Raw genomic sequence first — 16,758 nt, 5'->3', positions numbered from 1 at the left:
GGCTAACTCCTGGCAATTGGAATACTTTAGTGAGAGCAGTTCTTAGGGGTGTCAACTTTATCTTATTTGGAAATCAGAGTATCATGAGAATTGTAAAGAAACAACTGGGAGAAACATTCAGGCAGGCAATGGTTGGTCCTTTGATGCTTTAGTAGGAGAAGGGCAATTTGCTTCTAGTGATAACCAGATGCACTATGACCCAGGCTTATTTGCTCAAATTCAAAACACAGCCACAAAGGCTTGGCGCAAACTCCCGGCAAAGGGAGACCCTGGTGCATCCTTAACAGCAGTCAGACAAGGACCTGATGAACAATTTTCTGATTTTGTTCATTGATTAATGGCAGCAGCAGGAAAGTTTTTTGGTAATGCAGAGGCAGGAGTAGATTATGTGAAACAACTTGCATATGAAAATGCCAATCCTGCCATTAGACCCTACAGGAAAAAGACAGACCTTACGGGGTATATCAGGGCTTAGCTATGGTGGCTGCCATGCAAGGACAATCAGTAAGAGATATTTTTGGCTAGTAGAAACCAAAAGGCCTGTTTTAAATGTGGCAAGCCTAGACACTTTGCAAGAGATTTTGAGGCAGAAAATGAGTTAACCCAGAGACAGACCAGAAAACAGCCTGGGTGCTGCTCATTTGTGAGCACTGGTGTATTTAGAGATTGGTAGAGGCAGGGAGGCATTGTCTTAGGCCACAGAAATATATGATCTTACAAACCCCAAGGCACAAAGGACCTCCCTAAAGGAGTTCTTATTAAAATCCAGGATGGGGGTGGCATTTGTGAGTCAGGCAACTTGGATGGCATAAACTGTAAAGTGTGGCCAGGCAATGGTGGCACATGCCTTTAATCCCAGCACTTGGGAGGCAGAGGCAGGGGGATTTCTGAGTTTGAGGCCAGCCTGGTCTACAGAGTATGTTCCAGGACAGCCAGGGCTACACAGAGAAACCCTGTCTTGAAAAACAAAAACAAATTAAAAAAAAAAGATTTAAGTGTAAAGTGTGGTTTTCTGGGGATCTGTGTGTGGCCAGTAAGGTACCCTGGTAACAGCTTTGGGAACATACTTCTAGGCTTGGATTTGTAGTGTTACTCTCTGCTGCAAAGCTAGAATCCACCAGAAGGAAGATCTTTGAGTCGCTTTGATCATGTTTGATGAGCCTCTGAAAGTACAAAATACCTTTTTTAGGAACGACCAGGAGCAGAGAAAACTCTGTATGGAGAAACCATTATCCTTGGTAGATTCCTGTGGGCAGGGAGTGTATTGGTCTGCAGATAGGCCTTCTCCAGCAAAAGTCTGGGCTGAGTAGGGTGCAAGCAGAAAGGAGGAGCAGGAGCAAGGAACAAGGAAGGGGGAAAGATCACAAGAGAATACTGTTGAGTCTTTAAGTGTGATTCCTGCTGGAAGACTGGCAAGCTTAAGGCTTCCTGAAAGGAAATAGACCTGCAGCAGGTGTTAGGCAAACTACCCACCCAGGCACCCGAGGCCTTTCATTACATAGGCAAGCAGGGGAATTTGGCAATTGAGTCCCAAGTTAGATGTGTGACTAAGGGACACATAACCTTACACAGGACATAGGCCTATCTGCAGACCAATACACTCCCTGCCCACAGGAATCTACCAAGGATAGTGTTTTCTCCATACAGAGTTTTCTCTGCTCCTGGTCATTCCTAACCTTGTGGGTTTCTACTGAGCCTGTGTGCCCTTGTAAATAGCCTCCACTAGCACCCAGACTTTATGCTGCTGCTGGCTGCACATAATCCCTTGCCAGGGTGGAAGTACATAACCGGCAGGGGTAGTGAGATTTATCAAACCGCACGCTCGAGGTTCCCTAAACCAGTAAGTGAAAAGCTTAGAGACTCTACCAGGGTCAGGGGCAAGCTTGATATCATCACAAGTTGTTCCAATTACCTATAGATTGCTTTCTAAAGAGCAGTTATAGATCTTCAGTGGGCACACGGGAGTATTCTGTTGGCTCTCTTAGCTCTGGAGTCCATGAAACAGACTTACCTGGGTTAAGATAAAGCCAGCTGTCTATCCCAATCACCTTTCCTGTCATTGGCGCAGCCAGGATGACAATATGGGGCCCTTTCATTTTAGAAGAAGTTGCTCTGACAGAGAGCCTTCTTTCCACATTTTTATTAGTACCTTTTCCTAGGTTTTGATCTTAAGATCTGAGGCCAGGAAACCCTGGATAGCAAATTCTCACTGCCCACTCCCTGAAATTGTTTCTAATTAGTAAGATATTTTAGCATCTATTCAGTCTCGGTGATGGCTATTAAGTCTTAATATGAACACATTCTCCTATAAAGCACTGCAGAAAGGGCTATTCTAATTTGTGCTCTTGGAGTGTTCCATATCCTGAAGGTGATGGGGGATCTGGGTGTCTATTTGTTCTATAGCCTCTGGCAAGACTTGGATGAGCTTTAAGGTTTTAGCTCTTCCGACTTTTTGAGAGGACTGAGACCTACAGGAAGGACGTAAGTAATATTTAATGCCTAATGCCACTTTTAGGGTCATTTGTGAAGTAAAGGAGGAGTTTGTTGTCACTTTGTAGCAACTGAGGCAATCCAGAGACAATGACAATTTATTTCAGAAAACAATCTTTGCTGCTTCTGAAGCTCTTTCGGTTCGGTGAGGGATGTCGCTACGCACCCTGTGAACACTTCTTTTAGTAGCGATAGGAGCTTCAACCCTCTGCAGACTGAGATGGGAGAGGGAAATCAGTCATTGTGGAGTTCTTAAAGACTCTGAGGACTTTTTAAAGTTGAACTGTATTTTATACTAGGAGATAAACTTGAGACAAGCATTGGGAGGTTACGACATAAAGCCACGTGTTTGTGTGTGTTTGTGTGTCAGGTTGAAAGGGTGGTGAATTGTGACAGTTTTAATTATCAACTTGATACAACCTAGAATCATGGGGGAAGAGATTCTCAATAAGTGACTAAATCAGATTGGTTTATGGTCATGTCTACTGGTGACTGTTTTGATTGCATTAATTAATGTGGAAAAACAGAGTCCGAAAGTCAGCAGCACCATTCCCTGTTTGGGGGCAGGAGCTGTATAAGAGAAAGTAAGCATGCGTGCATTCACTCTGTGTCTGTTGACTGTGGATGTGCCGTGGTGCCCATCTCAAGCTTCTGCTGCTACCGGGACTTCCCCACACTGATGCACTGTAACCAGGAACTGTGAATTCAAATAAACCTCTCTTCCCCTAAATTGCTTTGTCAGGATATTTTATCACAGCCACAGAATCAAAAGTAGGGCAGGAACCAAGGCTATTTTGAGCAGCAATTGCCTCTTAGAACTGTAAAGCAGTACTGACGAAAAGCTACACGCTAGCAGAGTGGGAACCACACAGTTTTACATAACAGATGTTGAATAATTCAGAAAGACAAATGGATCCTGACCCAGAAGCATCTGCTTGGCACGCAGGAATAGCCAACTGGAAGAATGAAGCTACTTGCTTTAACTATTGTTCTGACACCACTAACTAATCTTCTCTGGTTTAAAAGCAAGAATGTATGCATAGTTACAGTCATCTCTGGGAGTCATAAATAGACTACAAACAGTTTCAGAATTATGTTGTGATGACCAAACCTCGGGAAAAGAAGACAGGTAAAACACATTTCAACCTATGTAGGCAGCCACACTCTGCTGATGGTTTTGTTCTCAGAAACAGCCAGGAGAAATCATTAAAATAGTGCATATGCTTCAGCTCAAAAATAAAAATTTAATTAGTCAGACAAATAAACATTGTGATACAGTAAATTCTTCTCCATAAGAAAGACAAAATTTGACGAAGCAGAAGTGGCTAGGTAGCTCATCTTCCATCTGGATCTTAGGAGACATGGTAGAGATTAAACATGAAATGCATGTATGTGCTCACAGAGAGAATGTTTTGTGGCTTTACAGCTTTGAGGGAAGGGAGCTAATTATTCTGGTAGCTATTTCCTTGGAACATTCTTTTCAGTAAGAGCGACGGCTGGTGAGATCCAGACAGCTTACAAAACTTACTAAGTTCAAGAAACTCTTGAAAGTTCCAAAGTTCACGAAGCGGCTCGCCAAGGTTATATAAAGTAGTAGCAGTTGCTAGAGAGCGGAGACACCAGCAGGCAGAGCTTCGTGTAGGGAACTCCACGGATACAGCTTTTGTGACCCACCTCCCACACTGGAGTGCTCTTCTCAGTGATGCAGCTGCCTGAGTCAATCCACACCCGCGCTTCTGAAAGAAACCCCCAGTAAATCCACTAACTTACTAAGTTAGGCTTGGGTGGAAATGTGACTTTTGTTTGTGTTGATAACCTATCTGGGTTGGGCAGATATCTGTCTTCCCGGGAAGTTATGCAACAGGACATATGAAAAGACCAGACACATTTGTGATGTTATATTCAACCCCTTGAATTAGACCTTCAGACCAGCCAAAGAGTCGAAAGAGTTGTGAGATTTGAAGGATGTAAAAGCTCTCAACCAGTCACAGAGTCATGGCCCTGTATTTGCTACATCATTCAGATAGCACAATATCAGTCTAATTAGTGTTCTCGTCTAAGGCTTGAGGCTGGGGCAATTGAAAGCTGCCACTTAGTAAAATGGTCCTCATGTCAAAAGGGGTGGGAGAGACAAGAGCCATGCTAATGTGTGTTTTAATTTAAAGCAGGCACACTAAGAAAAATTATAGAGGACTATAAATGATTGATATTGTTCCACTTTAAAAAGAACCTCAGTATGAGTTTTCATATCAAGCAAATAAAGGCCTCTTGGTGAGTTGGCTGTTATTATTACTATTATTCATTGCTGATTTCTGATTTTTTTATTTTGATAAAACTTTTCATGGCCTCGTCATGCAAGAATTTAGGGTGCCAGGCATGAATATGTCACTGAAGGTCAAACTGGGACAGGGCATCCAAGTTCATTGTCTCATACCAATGAAGATGAAAGACATAGACATTCCTGGGCGTATGCAGAGTGAAGGAAGCTTTATTAAGGAGAATTAGAGAAAAGTGAGAAGCGGAGGGAAAGCAAGAACTAAAAATTAGTAGAGGCTCCAAATAGGAGGGTGGCTTTTAATGCAGAAAACCCCACCAATCTCCCTTTTCTGTGGTTCTTATAATGATTAAGGCAGAAACTACATAAAGGCTAAGGTTGCTGGTATGAGACTGATTAGCTCTCTGGGATATCATGGGGTAAGCCCAGATCTCTGGGATATCATGGGGTAAGCCCAGATCTCTGGGATATCATGGGGTAAGCCCATGGAGGACCCACATGCTCTTTATGTGTTCTCTTGGCCCAGGCAGGAAGATCGCATGCTATTCATGTGCTGCATACCCAGTTAGGGGAGGCTGAAGCCTCTCAGTCCACTTCTGATGTGTGTTTTATTAGCTACTGTTCTTGACAGTCTGCTCTCGCCAGAAAGCGGTGGCCAGCGTGGTGTGGCCACTGTGAACTTTGGAAGTGTCTTGCTGTTAATTAGACTACATCCCCCTTGTTTCCACATTCACCTGACCACCATGGAACTTTCCCTTGGCCCCACAGAGTTAACCCTATCACAACCAACGAGATGTTGCTGCAGTTTTGGTTTTCTCATATTTAGTTCCCTGTGAAGTGCTCTCTGGCGATCTCCTAAGTGGAAGCTTCTTGTTACATTTACAGTTTAGCCTGCTGCACTTGGTTATATACATCAGAAGCAAGAGTATATAAAAGGACAATCAATAGCAACGTATAGATACTGTTAGAGGTACTGTATTGTCCTGGGCTTTGGGAGGTGCACAGGGGCAGACAGGTTGGCAGCCTGGGGATACTAGCCCAGAGCCTGTCTTTCTCTTCTTGTCTGTCTCGCTTAGCGTTTTCATACCCAACTCTAAGCCTTCATATTCATGCTCCAGATTTTGTCATCTTAACCTCTAGTCTCCCTTTAGCCCTAAAGTCCATCCTTAACATAACACATGTGAGGTGCACGAAGTTTTAACCATGAGTCCTTTTTTTTTTTCTCCAACTTTACTGAAGACAGAGAGCTGGTTCCTCTATCACTACTTTCTAGATTCTGACCTGCCTACACTTTAACATGTAACAATTCACATAATTGTCCCAACCACCCCTTGGAAAAATTCTAAAAGCACCAAATACTTGTGAGCATGCAGAGTAAGCAGAACCTTTGTGATGGGAATGCACAGTCTCACATCCACTTTAGAGGGTAACGTAGTGATTTTTTAAAAAAATTAAACATGCATCTACCATTTGATTCAGTCCTAGTACTTCAGACATCCACAGATGAGCCAAGGCAATGTATGTATGTACATACTTTCTTCCACAAAAATCTTCATTGTAGCTCTCTTGAAAAGAGGTTAAGACTAGATGCACTCTGATTGTCCATGAACTGGTGACTAGAAAAGAAACTTCAGCTCATGCACCCAGTGAAATACACCTAGCAATAAAAAAAGAAACTTCTGTCCAAAGAGCATAGATGAATACCCAGTTACACTGCATGAAAGAAAGCAAACAAAAGGGTGCCAACCGTGACTACTTATATAACACTTGAGAAGATGGAGATGAATATATTCTAGGAGAGAACAATGGTTGCTTCGGTATGGGGGCAGGAAGGAAGAAACTAGAAAGGGTATTTGGAAATGAAGGACATGTTCATCTGTGGCTTCACACGGATACACATATGTCAAAACTTGCCCAATGCTGCACCTTAAACATAGTTCATATGTCAGTTACACCTCAATAACGCTACATACTTTAATGATATATCTTGCTGCTCTTCTCCAGCCATCACCATCTGCCCTTAAGAAAACAATGAACTACTTACTGTAAAATGAATTTGATGTCTTGGAAAGGTTGCGAATTAAAGATATAATCAACATTTACAAATATTCTAAGGATGTTCTTTTACCAAGGTAAGGTAACACCACGTGAACCTTTTCAACACAATAATTTGTCTAACCCACCATGGTATCAATAATTCTCATCTGTAAGATGCAGCAAGAAGCTACAAAAGCCAGAAAATTTAAAAGAATAGCTTTGTGGGAATTACTAGTTATGATTTTTTGGACAGAGCAATGCTTTTCCTCTCTCTGCTTAGATAACTGCGTTTCTTATCTGCACTCAAGCTTCTTTGCCAGCCTGCATACCTCCATCTAGAGAGATTCATGCATAAGGTCCTTGTACTACCTTGCATAACCATTATATTGTTCAAAAAGGTATAATTCTAGAAGGCATCCACCTTTCTTAAGACCAGCCTATAAAAACTCCCATCCGGTCTGGCATTCAGCTCTTCATATCTGCCGTCCTGTATTCTAGAGTCTGGACCCCTTTACAGTCTTTATTCAAAGACTGGGTGAAATAATCTCATCATCTCCAGCTCTGATTAGAGTAGGCGTAACGTTTCTGAGGAGTACCCTCCAGGTACAGAGTCACACAGGGCTTTAACTCTTCGAAGATTAAAAAAGCTACTAACGAAAATGAATTGTGGGTAAAATCGCAAACTCTAGAATGAAAACACCTTCCACTTGAGCATCTGTCTCTCAGCTGCTGTGTGGAAACATCTCTAATATTTGAGCACTACAATGGGGCTTAAGCTATCTACGTATTAATAGTATTCGCTTCCATTGTAAAATACTGCTATGGCTAATCTTATCCGAACAGTATTTAAGATGCCAATTCACCTTTTTTTCCACATACGTACATCTATTTCAAATACATATGTAAATGATTGTCCCCTATAGTCATAATATGCTGAGAAAAAAAAAAGCTTTCTCTTTCGGAGTTAAGGATTCCAAAGACCTAGAATCAAATTAAAATCAAGACCGGTTCAAAATTGGTACTAACTTCAAAAGGCCGAGCAGCTCCAGCCCAGACAGCTGCGCCTCAGGGAAAACCCAGCCCATTTCCGGCTGCCCCACCCACCTTGTCACGCTGGAACCCGCCCCTCTCCGCCAGGACCCGCCCCCCTACACCCGATCCCGGCTCCGATTGGGCAAATCTGAAGGCTGTACACACACACCCGACACGCGCACGCTGGGCGGGGCCTTCGCGCCTGCGCAGCCTCGCGGCCCGCGGCTGGCCTGGCCGGGCTGGGGGGAGGGGGCGGCCCGCGGAATCCTGCTCCGTAACAAGCGACGCGCCGCGCCCCGCGGTCCCGGCTGCGTGAGCCGCTCGGGTGGGGCTGGGCGCTGCGGCTGCGGTGGCTCCCGCCGCGGCGGGCGCGATGGAGGCCGTGCCGGAGCCCCGCACGCTCGCCGGGGCCGGCCGAGGCAGCCGGCCGAGCTGGTAGATGCGGCGGCCACGGTGGCGGCGGCCCGGGCTCTCCATGAGCGAGCGGCGGCAGCGACGGGTGCGGCGGCACCGGCGGTCTTCGGTCCCGCGGGAGGTAGGCGCGGAGGAGCGGCCTGCGGCCCAGAGGCCTGGCCGCCGTGGCGGGAGGGTGGGCGTGGCCGCGCGGGCGTGGACCTCCCCCCCACCCCAGGACAGCGAGTCCCGCGCCCCTCGGTAGTGCGGTGTTCGGTTCCCGTGACAGGTGGTCGAGTCCTCCGGGGAATCCAGTGTGACCCCTGGGTATGACAGCTCAGGAAAAGGGGGTCCTGTTGGTGGAGAAACTGAGGCTGGGGAGTTTCCCAGGCTCAGTCCAACTGAAGGCGCTGGGATGGAGGCAGGTAAGAGCCTGCACAGTGTATCCATCAGTGACTACATGCCAGAAGCTCCCAGCTGTTTCATTTAAGCTCTTTGCAGCCATCGCTCCCTTTTCTTTCCCCTTTTCCGTTTTATTTCTTTACGCTTTACTGCATTTTACATTTGAACAGTTGACTAACTTATTGCTAGAATTTTAAGTGTTCCCAAGGTCTTCCAGCCTTGCCTCTAAACTCCAAAGTTATGTTCGTGCCTTATATACCTTATATATCATGCGGTCTTAATGGTGCAGATTATAGTCATTGCTTTTCAGAGCTCTGGTTACCCCTCATTTGATCAGATCCAAAAGATAATTTCAACACAAACGCTAAGGATTTAGGCTTCCTTTTCCAGTATAATATTTAAAAATCCAAAGTCAAGCAACAAAAATTCTTTAAAATTCATGAGATAAAATTCAGATCATGAAAAGTTTCTCTCATTTTTAAAAATACTTGAATGCCTTAGGGTTTTTTTTTTTTTTTAACTCTAAATGAGACTGATCAGTTTATCTTAAGAAATGTGTTTCCTTTTGTCTCCCGATTTGTCACACTCTGCTATTTCAAAGTGATTGATGAGAGCCAGTGTTAACAGTCTATATATAAACTCCCAGGATTCTGACCAAATATAGTACTATATAATTTAGAATGCTGTATCTTGTCTCAAATAGAAAACAGTGTACACATTAATGTACAACGGAATTTGCTACCACAGAATAATTTCGAAGTTAATTTTGGACATAAAACTCATGTTTAGAGTTGAGTTTGTATTGGGTTTGGGAGGATGGGATATTTGAAAAGAAAAGGGAGTTCAAGAGAGACTGACTTGAGCCATTTCTTTCTCTTTATTTTATTTTATTTTTTGTCCCTTAGATATATCCCCCTAAACGTCTCTGTGAAAGTAACATTAGAAAGCAATGTTGTCATTTATAGTTATTTATTCCCAAGTAAAGGGAAGCTACTTTTACAAAACACTATCAACATGGGCTGTGTTTTTTTAATTGCTTATGTAACATACATAGGATGCAAGCACCTTTTTAAAAATAGTGTCAGTGACTCTAAAAACAGTGTTTGGCTGTCCTCAAGGACAGGAGAAGGAAAGGAAGCAATTGAAAGGGGAAGCACACTCCATTTTATTGCCAGAATAGGCAGAGGGAAGAATCAGGATATTAAGTTCTGGGAGTTCCATAACATGCCCTCTATAGTTAAAATACAGACCAGCACAATTCTAGGATGCAAATAAATATCCCAAAGTGAATAGAAATACAAGCTGTGCTACTGTTAAGAAGTGATGTTACTTCTCTTTTGTTGTCTAGGTTAAATGCCAGATTATTCTTCATCTACAGCAACAGAGCATTATGTACTTGTTCTATAGTATAGATACACTTTGCATATAATTCATATAAAACCATGAGATGGCTCTTCTGCACTTGAAAATATCTAAGTTTCATTTCAATTTCTTACGTGGACCTGCCTGTTTAACAAGGAACTGAAGCACAGCTTTTAATTGGGGAGGTAGAAAGAGGTCTACATTAAGAATAAAAATATAATATGTATTTTTATTTTTTATTAACACATGTTAACTTTTCAAAATAGTGTTTATGCAATTTTCATAAGTTTATACCTTCTAATAACTTATTTTCATTTATTATAAGGTTTTCCTATATCACACATAAAAACTAAAATAATTAATACAACGGCCCATCAGATGGTTATTCTAAACCTTATAAAGAAGGATTTGGATTTTTTTAAACATTGTTCTGATTTTGTGTATTCAGGTATCTGTGTATGTGTCTGTGCACAGTGTACACACCTTGTGCTCACAGAGGCAAGAGGGCACTGGATTCCCTGGAACTGTAGTTACAGGTAGTGGTGAGCCTCCATGTGGGTGCTAAGAACCGAACCCAAGTCATCTTGCAAGAACAGCAAGTGCTCTTAACTACTTAGCCATCTCTCCAGCCCGTGTCTATTAAAAACTAATTTAAAAAAAAAAAAAACAAAAACCTAGGTACCAAAGCTCACTTCCTTAAAAAAAAAAAAAAAAAAAAAAGTGTGTGTGTGTGTGTGTGTGTGTGTGTGTGTGTCCATCTATCCGTGGCTACACGTAGTATAGCATGCATGTGGAGATGAGAGGGGAACTCTGTGGAGTCAGTTTTCTCTTTCCACCCTTCTGTGGGTTCCTGGGATCAATGCATATTGGCCCATACCCCCAAATGCATTAAATTGTCATGATTTTCACATTAGGAAGCCTCTTAACAATCTAATTTGACTCTGTAACTAGAGTCATTTTCATTTCAATGAATCTCATTTCTTTATATATTTTCTTTTTCACATTCAAAATTCAGGATGAAGACACTGTTTGAAGAGATCAAAGCATCAATTAAAAATAACTATAACCAAGATCGATCATTTTGGAGGCCTGTCCTTCCTTGGGGAGGAGTTTTTACTATCAAAGCTGGCCGCAAAGCAGTATCCTGTACACCCCTCTATGTTGAGATCAGACTGAAAAATACCTGCACCATAGACGGATTCTTGATGTTACTGTATGTCATTCTTAATGAAAATGAAAATTTTCCCAGGGAACTCTCTCTCCATTTTGGCAGGGAGTTTGTCGACTGTTTTCTTTATTTAATGGACACCTACAGTTTTACAACTGTGAAGCTGCTTTGGATTTGGGACAAGATGGAAAAACAGCAATACAAATCTGAAGTTCATAAAGCTTCATTAGTAATTGATTTGTTTGGGAACGAGCATGATAATTTTACAAAAAACCTTGAAAATCTTATGTCTACCATTCAAGAGAGTTACTGTTCTAACCGGCGCTGCCCTACCCGAGTACAGGAAGACCAGCAGCGCACGATTAGCATAAAGTAAGTTGCTCTCAACTCTGTTGTGTCATTTACTTTTAAATGAGTTTTGTTTAATTATAATGCATCTATGTATAAAACTACCTGGTAATTTTTTAGTAGCAAAGAAATAAATTATTCAATATGCAAAGTGAGTCATGCTTACTAGATTCTTTATGCCAAAGATTTATCTTCCCAAAGGGCACTTTAATTTTTTGAGTGTTTTATCTTTTGAATGGTCCCATCAGAAAGAATACTTCTACATGAACAAGAAAACTAAAAAAATACTCTTTTGTGGACAGGCCCAGAACATATTTATGACAGGAACTCCAAGTTTGGCTTCTCATATCTGGAAAGGCTGTGTCTGAGAATGGTTAACACTGAGTGGAGGCAGCTGAGTAGCTTTGGCTTTCAGAGAAAATGCAGACTTCCAGGATGGTAAAGCATGGTAGGGAAAGCCAAGCTGGGAAGACCTGGTGGAGGGGTGGCAGGTATTAAAGTCTCAGGGCTCCTGATAGGGAAAGGGATTGACACTGGGGGAAGACAAACAAATCCAGACATTGTCACAAGGGAATTTGGCTGTAGTCAGGAAAAAAAACAGCTTAATAGACTGGAAATGTACACTGTACATACACATGTGTCATCTATTTTTCTGTATTGCTGATAAAATGGTGTCGATTTGAAGTTTATCAGAAAGTGGATCAGTACGATCATGGAAACTTTACCCATGCAGTATTTAGTTCAGCTGCTTTAATAGTATTTGCCTAAAACATAAGGCTGGTCACATATGCTCTTGTATGACTATAATACCAACATGCAGGGAGTTGAGGCAAAAGGATGACTTTGAGGCTATCCTAGGCTACAGAAGTGAGGTCCTATCTTAAATGAAACAGCCAAAAAACCCTAAGACAGCAGAAGTCATGCGATTTACATCTTTTGCTCTGCTCCTACTGCGTTGGCCTCTGAAATGGAGTGTAGTGAACTGTTAAAAACCATTCCTTCTTGCATTTTCTATTGTAGTCCTCCCCAAGAAATTCCGCATGGAAACTTGATACGACTGGCTGTGGATGAGTTATTCTGTTCCAAGATTGAACTTTGTGAAGAGCGTGGGTGAGTACATGATAGACATTTGAAATGAAAGTAATATTGTGTTATGAAGAAATCTGATAAGCTCCTTGAAGTTAATTCATATGTGAAACAGCAACACCTAGTTATTTAGGTAGCCTGGCAGTTCTCAGTGCTCGTGTAGTTTGTCATCATGTGTTGTGTATTGTTACCAGATATAAGTATAAAATATGTTACAATTGCCAGTTGATGAATACAAAGCAAATACCTTTTTTCTTTTTCCTCATTGCTGAGTAGGTACAATAAAACCTTGGTTAACCGGAACCCAGCTAATCAGGACCCTCAATTAAATGGACTTTTTTCTGCATTCCTCATTTAGGATAAAGGTAAATGACAAACAAAAAAACTTAACACAGTTAAAAAGAAGTCAAGTGGGGCACAAACATTCATTCCGATCTTTTAGAAATTTCTATGTCCACATTATTTTGTGCATTAGGAGTTAATATTTTGAAGAATGGTTTTATAAAACCATAGAAGATCTTGATCATAAAAGAAGGAAAAATAAAGATACATATGTTAAAGACTCTTAAGAAAAAAAAAAAGCCTAAATAGTTCAGCAACGGGTACTGAAGTAACTGATTCTCTGGTAAACTTAGGATAGTCAATAATGTTTTCCAATTAGAGGACTGTGCCTTCCGGTTAATCGAGATTTTACTGTAAAATTGTATTCGGTCTGTATCCTTAAATACTTGGAGACAGAGGTGGGGGCGGGTGAGAATTCAGTTCATGTAATAGAAGATCCTAAAGAGGGGGCATCCCCCTCAGTCATCATTGGATCCACCTTCAAGAGGAAACTCTATGCGTAAATAGAAGCTATTTGATGGCTCAACAGATTCATGCTTTTATAACATAATATAAACATAAACAATCGACTTTTCCAGGAATTCTTAAAGTATCATTTGCAGTATAGAGAACCCTATAAACCTCCAGAACTAGGAAAATAAGGTAATATTAAACAGTCATTCCATTACCCGTTATAATAATATAACTATACTTACTAGAAAATTAAATTCAGAAGTGTTGAGAAGCAGTTTGTCCTATGTATAATAATGTCCGTGTCCAATTTTCATTTCAGGTGTGGTGGTTTAAGAGAATTTTCCCAACGCATTTTCTGCCACGGGGCGCCCCCTTTTGTTGTGTTAAATATGCAGCACTGGAGACCCGAGGACCTGGCTTACGTACCCTATCACTTGGACTTGTCTGATCACAAGTAGGTAGTCGGTAGTTTTTGTTTGTTTATTTGCTTGATTTGCAAAACTAGAGAAAAAAACTGGTCCACCATGATTTTTACTAGCCATTAAGATGTTGCTACCTGAACATGGTACCATAGACCTTTAACCCCAGAACTCTGTACTCAGAAACAGGAGGATTCTTGTGAGCGTGAGACCAATCCATTGTACTAGGAATTTCTGGACCAGACAGAGCTACGCGGTGAGACCCTTAAAAAAAAAAAAAAAAAAAGACGTTTTGGATTTCTGGATTCTGACTGGGATCAGAATCCACCATGAGGAAGTGGAGTGATAGCAGTATCCATAGTATCCATAATGATTAGGGGCTTGATTATAGAAGAGGACAGTGTTGAAACCCTAGTTCTGCCTTTTACAGGACATACATAACAGTTCTTATCGATGAAGCAGAAATGATAGTAAATGATAGCATATATCTGTAAAAGTAAATATATTTAAAAAAAGACTTTATCATAAAAATGAAATCTAATCATTTGTTACATGTTGTCATTTATTTGCAGATACTTGCTGGAAGGCGCCACTTTATTTAACAAAGAGGAACATCATTACTCGGCAGCCTTCCAGATTGACGGACATTGGATGCACTATGATGGCCTCAGAAATGTGAATTTAATTTTGTTAAATAAACCCCCAGAGTTTCTCCTCTTGTCATCATTGGTTTATATTCGAGCAACAGAGAAATAAATATAGACTGATGCTGAATTAAATTGTTCTCCCGACTGCCCATGCTCCCCAGATGAAGGGCTTTTGTTCTGTATATACTTGGTATCCAAGGAAACAGTTCAACTATACTAGTTTCAGAGATGTATTTTTCATTGTTTTGCCCCAGGTAAATGTTTTATATGGATGATCTATGCAAAAATGTATTTTTAAAGTATTTTCTGGGTTATTTTTATACAAGCATATGTTATGTTCAAATAAAATGTATCTCGTGGCCTTTGTACTTTTTTATTTATATATACCTCAACAGCTTTTTACACTTCTATCCTTAAATCCAAGAAAATACTTTGTCATTTGAATTCTAAATTTCCCTTTCTAGATACCTGAGTAAAACCTAGCATAAAGTCAGTATTTTGGTTATCTGACTATATTTATTTGCCTTACGTTCAAAATGCACTGCATTGGATTTAGTAGGATTTAAATGGATGCCAATTGCCTAGTGTGTTTTACCCCTTGCTGATTTCCTTGGGGCAATTTTTAAAAATAATATGATTTGTTTTTTTGTAGATTAAACCATTTCTTTGTAGTAGGAAGTTACTGTAACTATTTGCCAAAGTGTAAACCTGCCAGCACATTTCAGGCTAACCTTCAAACTTTAGTTAATGTAAGCATTACAAATAAATTATATAACAATTGTAAATAATCTCATCATTAGATTAACGAAAATTCTCCAGTAAGTTATTTTGCAAACAAAGCAACTATCAAAAATATTAGGCCATTGGATATTTATTAGTGTTGGACTAACAATAAAAATGTATTCTATATTTAAGAGGGAAATAGGGTACCTTGTCAAACTTCTAGTTCAGTGTTTTAGTGGCACAGAGGAAAAAACATTTTTAAAAAAATTAGTAACATCTGGTTCCCTTGAAACTGTTTACTGACATCAGGATGCTTGGGTTTGTAATGCCATGGGTGCAAAGTCAAAACATTTGGCAGAATTTCATGTTTTGTTATAAATAACCTAATGTCACTCATTCTTTTGCAATTTAAAGGGAAATATCTTTAGGGAGAATACTTAATGAACTATCATTAATTTTAGTGTTTACAGCAAAATAACATTGTTTATGTTTGAGGTTGAGATTGGGTGCAGTATATTTGAAGACTACATGACAACAGACTTCACTGCCGAATACCAAATTGTAAAGGTTTCATTCTAAATCTTCACTGCTGTGGTGCCCTGTTGAAATAACTTGCTCTGAGGATGGGCAGCTGAGGGTGAAACCTTCCTGACATTATCTCACTTTCAGTAAACATTAGGGAAATTATTTTTAACAGAAGATAAGAATGGTAGTATTTTTGTAAATCCCCCAGGGTTTATTTAAATAGTTCCCCAAATACGGTAAATGGGATTTGATTTACTGCAAGCTTTTCTAGTAACAATGTATTGCATGAATCAAACTATACAGAACACAAATATTAGTGTATACATACAAAGTGGTATGGTTATATTATTGACTGAGTTATTCTTAATACAGATTCTTCAGGGAGTTGCACTTTATATGGGATATTAGTTTATTGTAACCACTTACCTACCTCACAGGGTTGTTGTGAGGGTTAAGATGTTACATTTTTGACTACCTTGAACACGCTAATAAAACATATTTCTACCTCTTGTGTATAGGTAGTCTCTCAGATTCTGTCTTACAAACTTTTTACAATTTAAAAAAAATTATTCAGGTAGTATTCATACCACTAAAGAAAATCAGTAGTGGCTTGTATCACTAATGTGTGGTAGGGTTTAATTATGGCTTCTGGACCCTGAGAGGTTGGCACTGAAGAACAGGTCATCTGTTGTTACCTTGCTCACTGGCTTCTAGAAAAGAAACTACCCCAGGCCGGCAAGCTGTAGATGAATGTCGAGTAGCCTGTGTATAGAATGTGATGGTGGTGAAAGAGCATTTTCTTTATGAAGCAAAACCCCCCTGAGAAATCAACTTGAAGAAACGGAGTCAGAAGAAAGGGAATGATACTTTCTTAATCAAAATGTCACAAACTACCACATAAAAGGCAAGGAAGTAATTTCATATTTTTGGCTACCCTTGGGGGTGGATTACTGTGAGTAGTGTTAACCCTCAACTTGTGCCAATCCCACAATTTGGTTTGTATGCTTATGATTCTGTGTTGTGTATATACATTATGTATGTGTTAGCTTGTGTGCA

At 40.6% G+C, this 16,758-nt stretch overlaps 1 protein-coding gene across 2 annotated transcripts; it reads left to right on the top strand.

The window, feature by feature from the left end:
• Positions 1 to 8,167: 8,167 nt before the first annotated feature.
• Dorip1 (dopamine receptor interacting protein 1) lies at positions 8,168 to 16,215 on the top strand. 2 transcript variants are annotated; one of them, XM_034513778.2, is made up of 5 exons: positions 8,168 to 8,369; positions 11,007 to 11,531; positions 12,528 to 12,617; positions 13,708 to 13,842; positions 14,380 to 16,215. In XM_034513778.2, exons 2-5 carry the CDS (start codon positions 11,008 to 11,010, stop codon positions 14,561 to 14,563), a joined length of 933 nt encoding a protein of 310 aa, XP_034369669.1. In that variant the 5' UTR covers positions 8,168 to 8,369; position 11,007; the 3' UTR covers positions 14,564 to 16,215. The 2 variants fall into 2 exon arrangements, with proteins under 2 accessions (XP_034369669.1, XP_076797949.1); XM_076941834.1 differs by lacking the exon at positions 8,168 to 8,369 and adding an exon at positions 8,439 to 8,652.
• The last annotated feature ends 543 nt before the right edge of the window (positions 16,216 to 16,758 follow it).

This window comes from Arvicanthis niloticus, chromosome 11 (assembly GCF_011762505.2).
Source record: "Arvicanthis niloticus isolate mArvNil1 chromosome 11, mArvNil1.pat.X, whole genome shotgun sequence".
Taxonomy (NCBI): Eukaryota; Metazoa; Chordata; class Mammalia; order Rodentia; family Muridae; genus Arvicanthis; species Arvicanthis niloticus.
The sequence above is the reverse complement of the archived record's forward strand: the minus strand, read 5'-3'. Positions and strand labels throughout refer to the sequence as shown.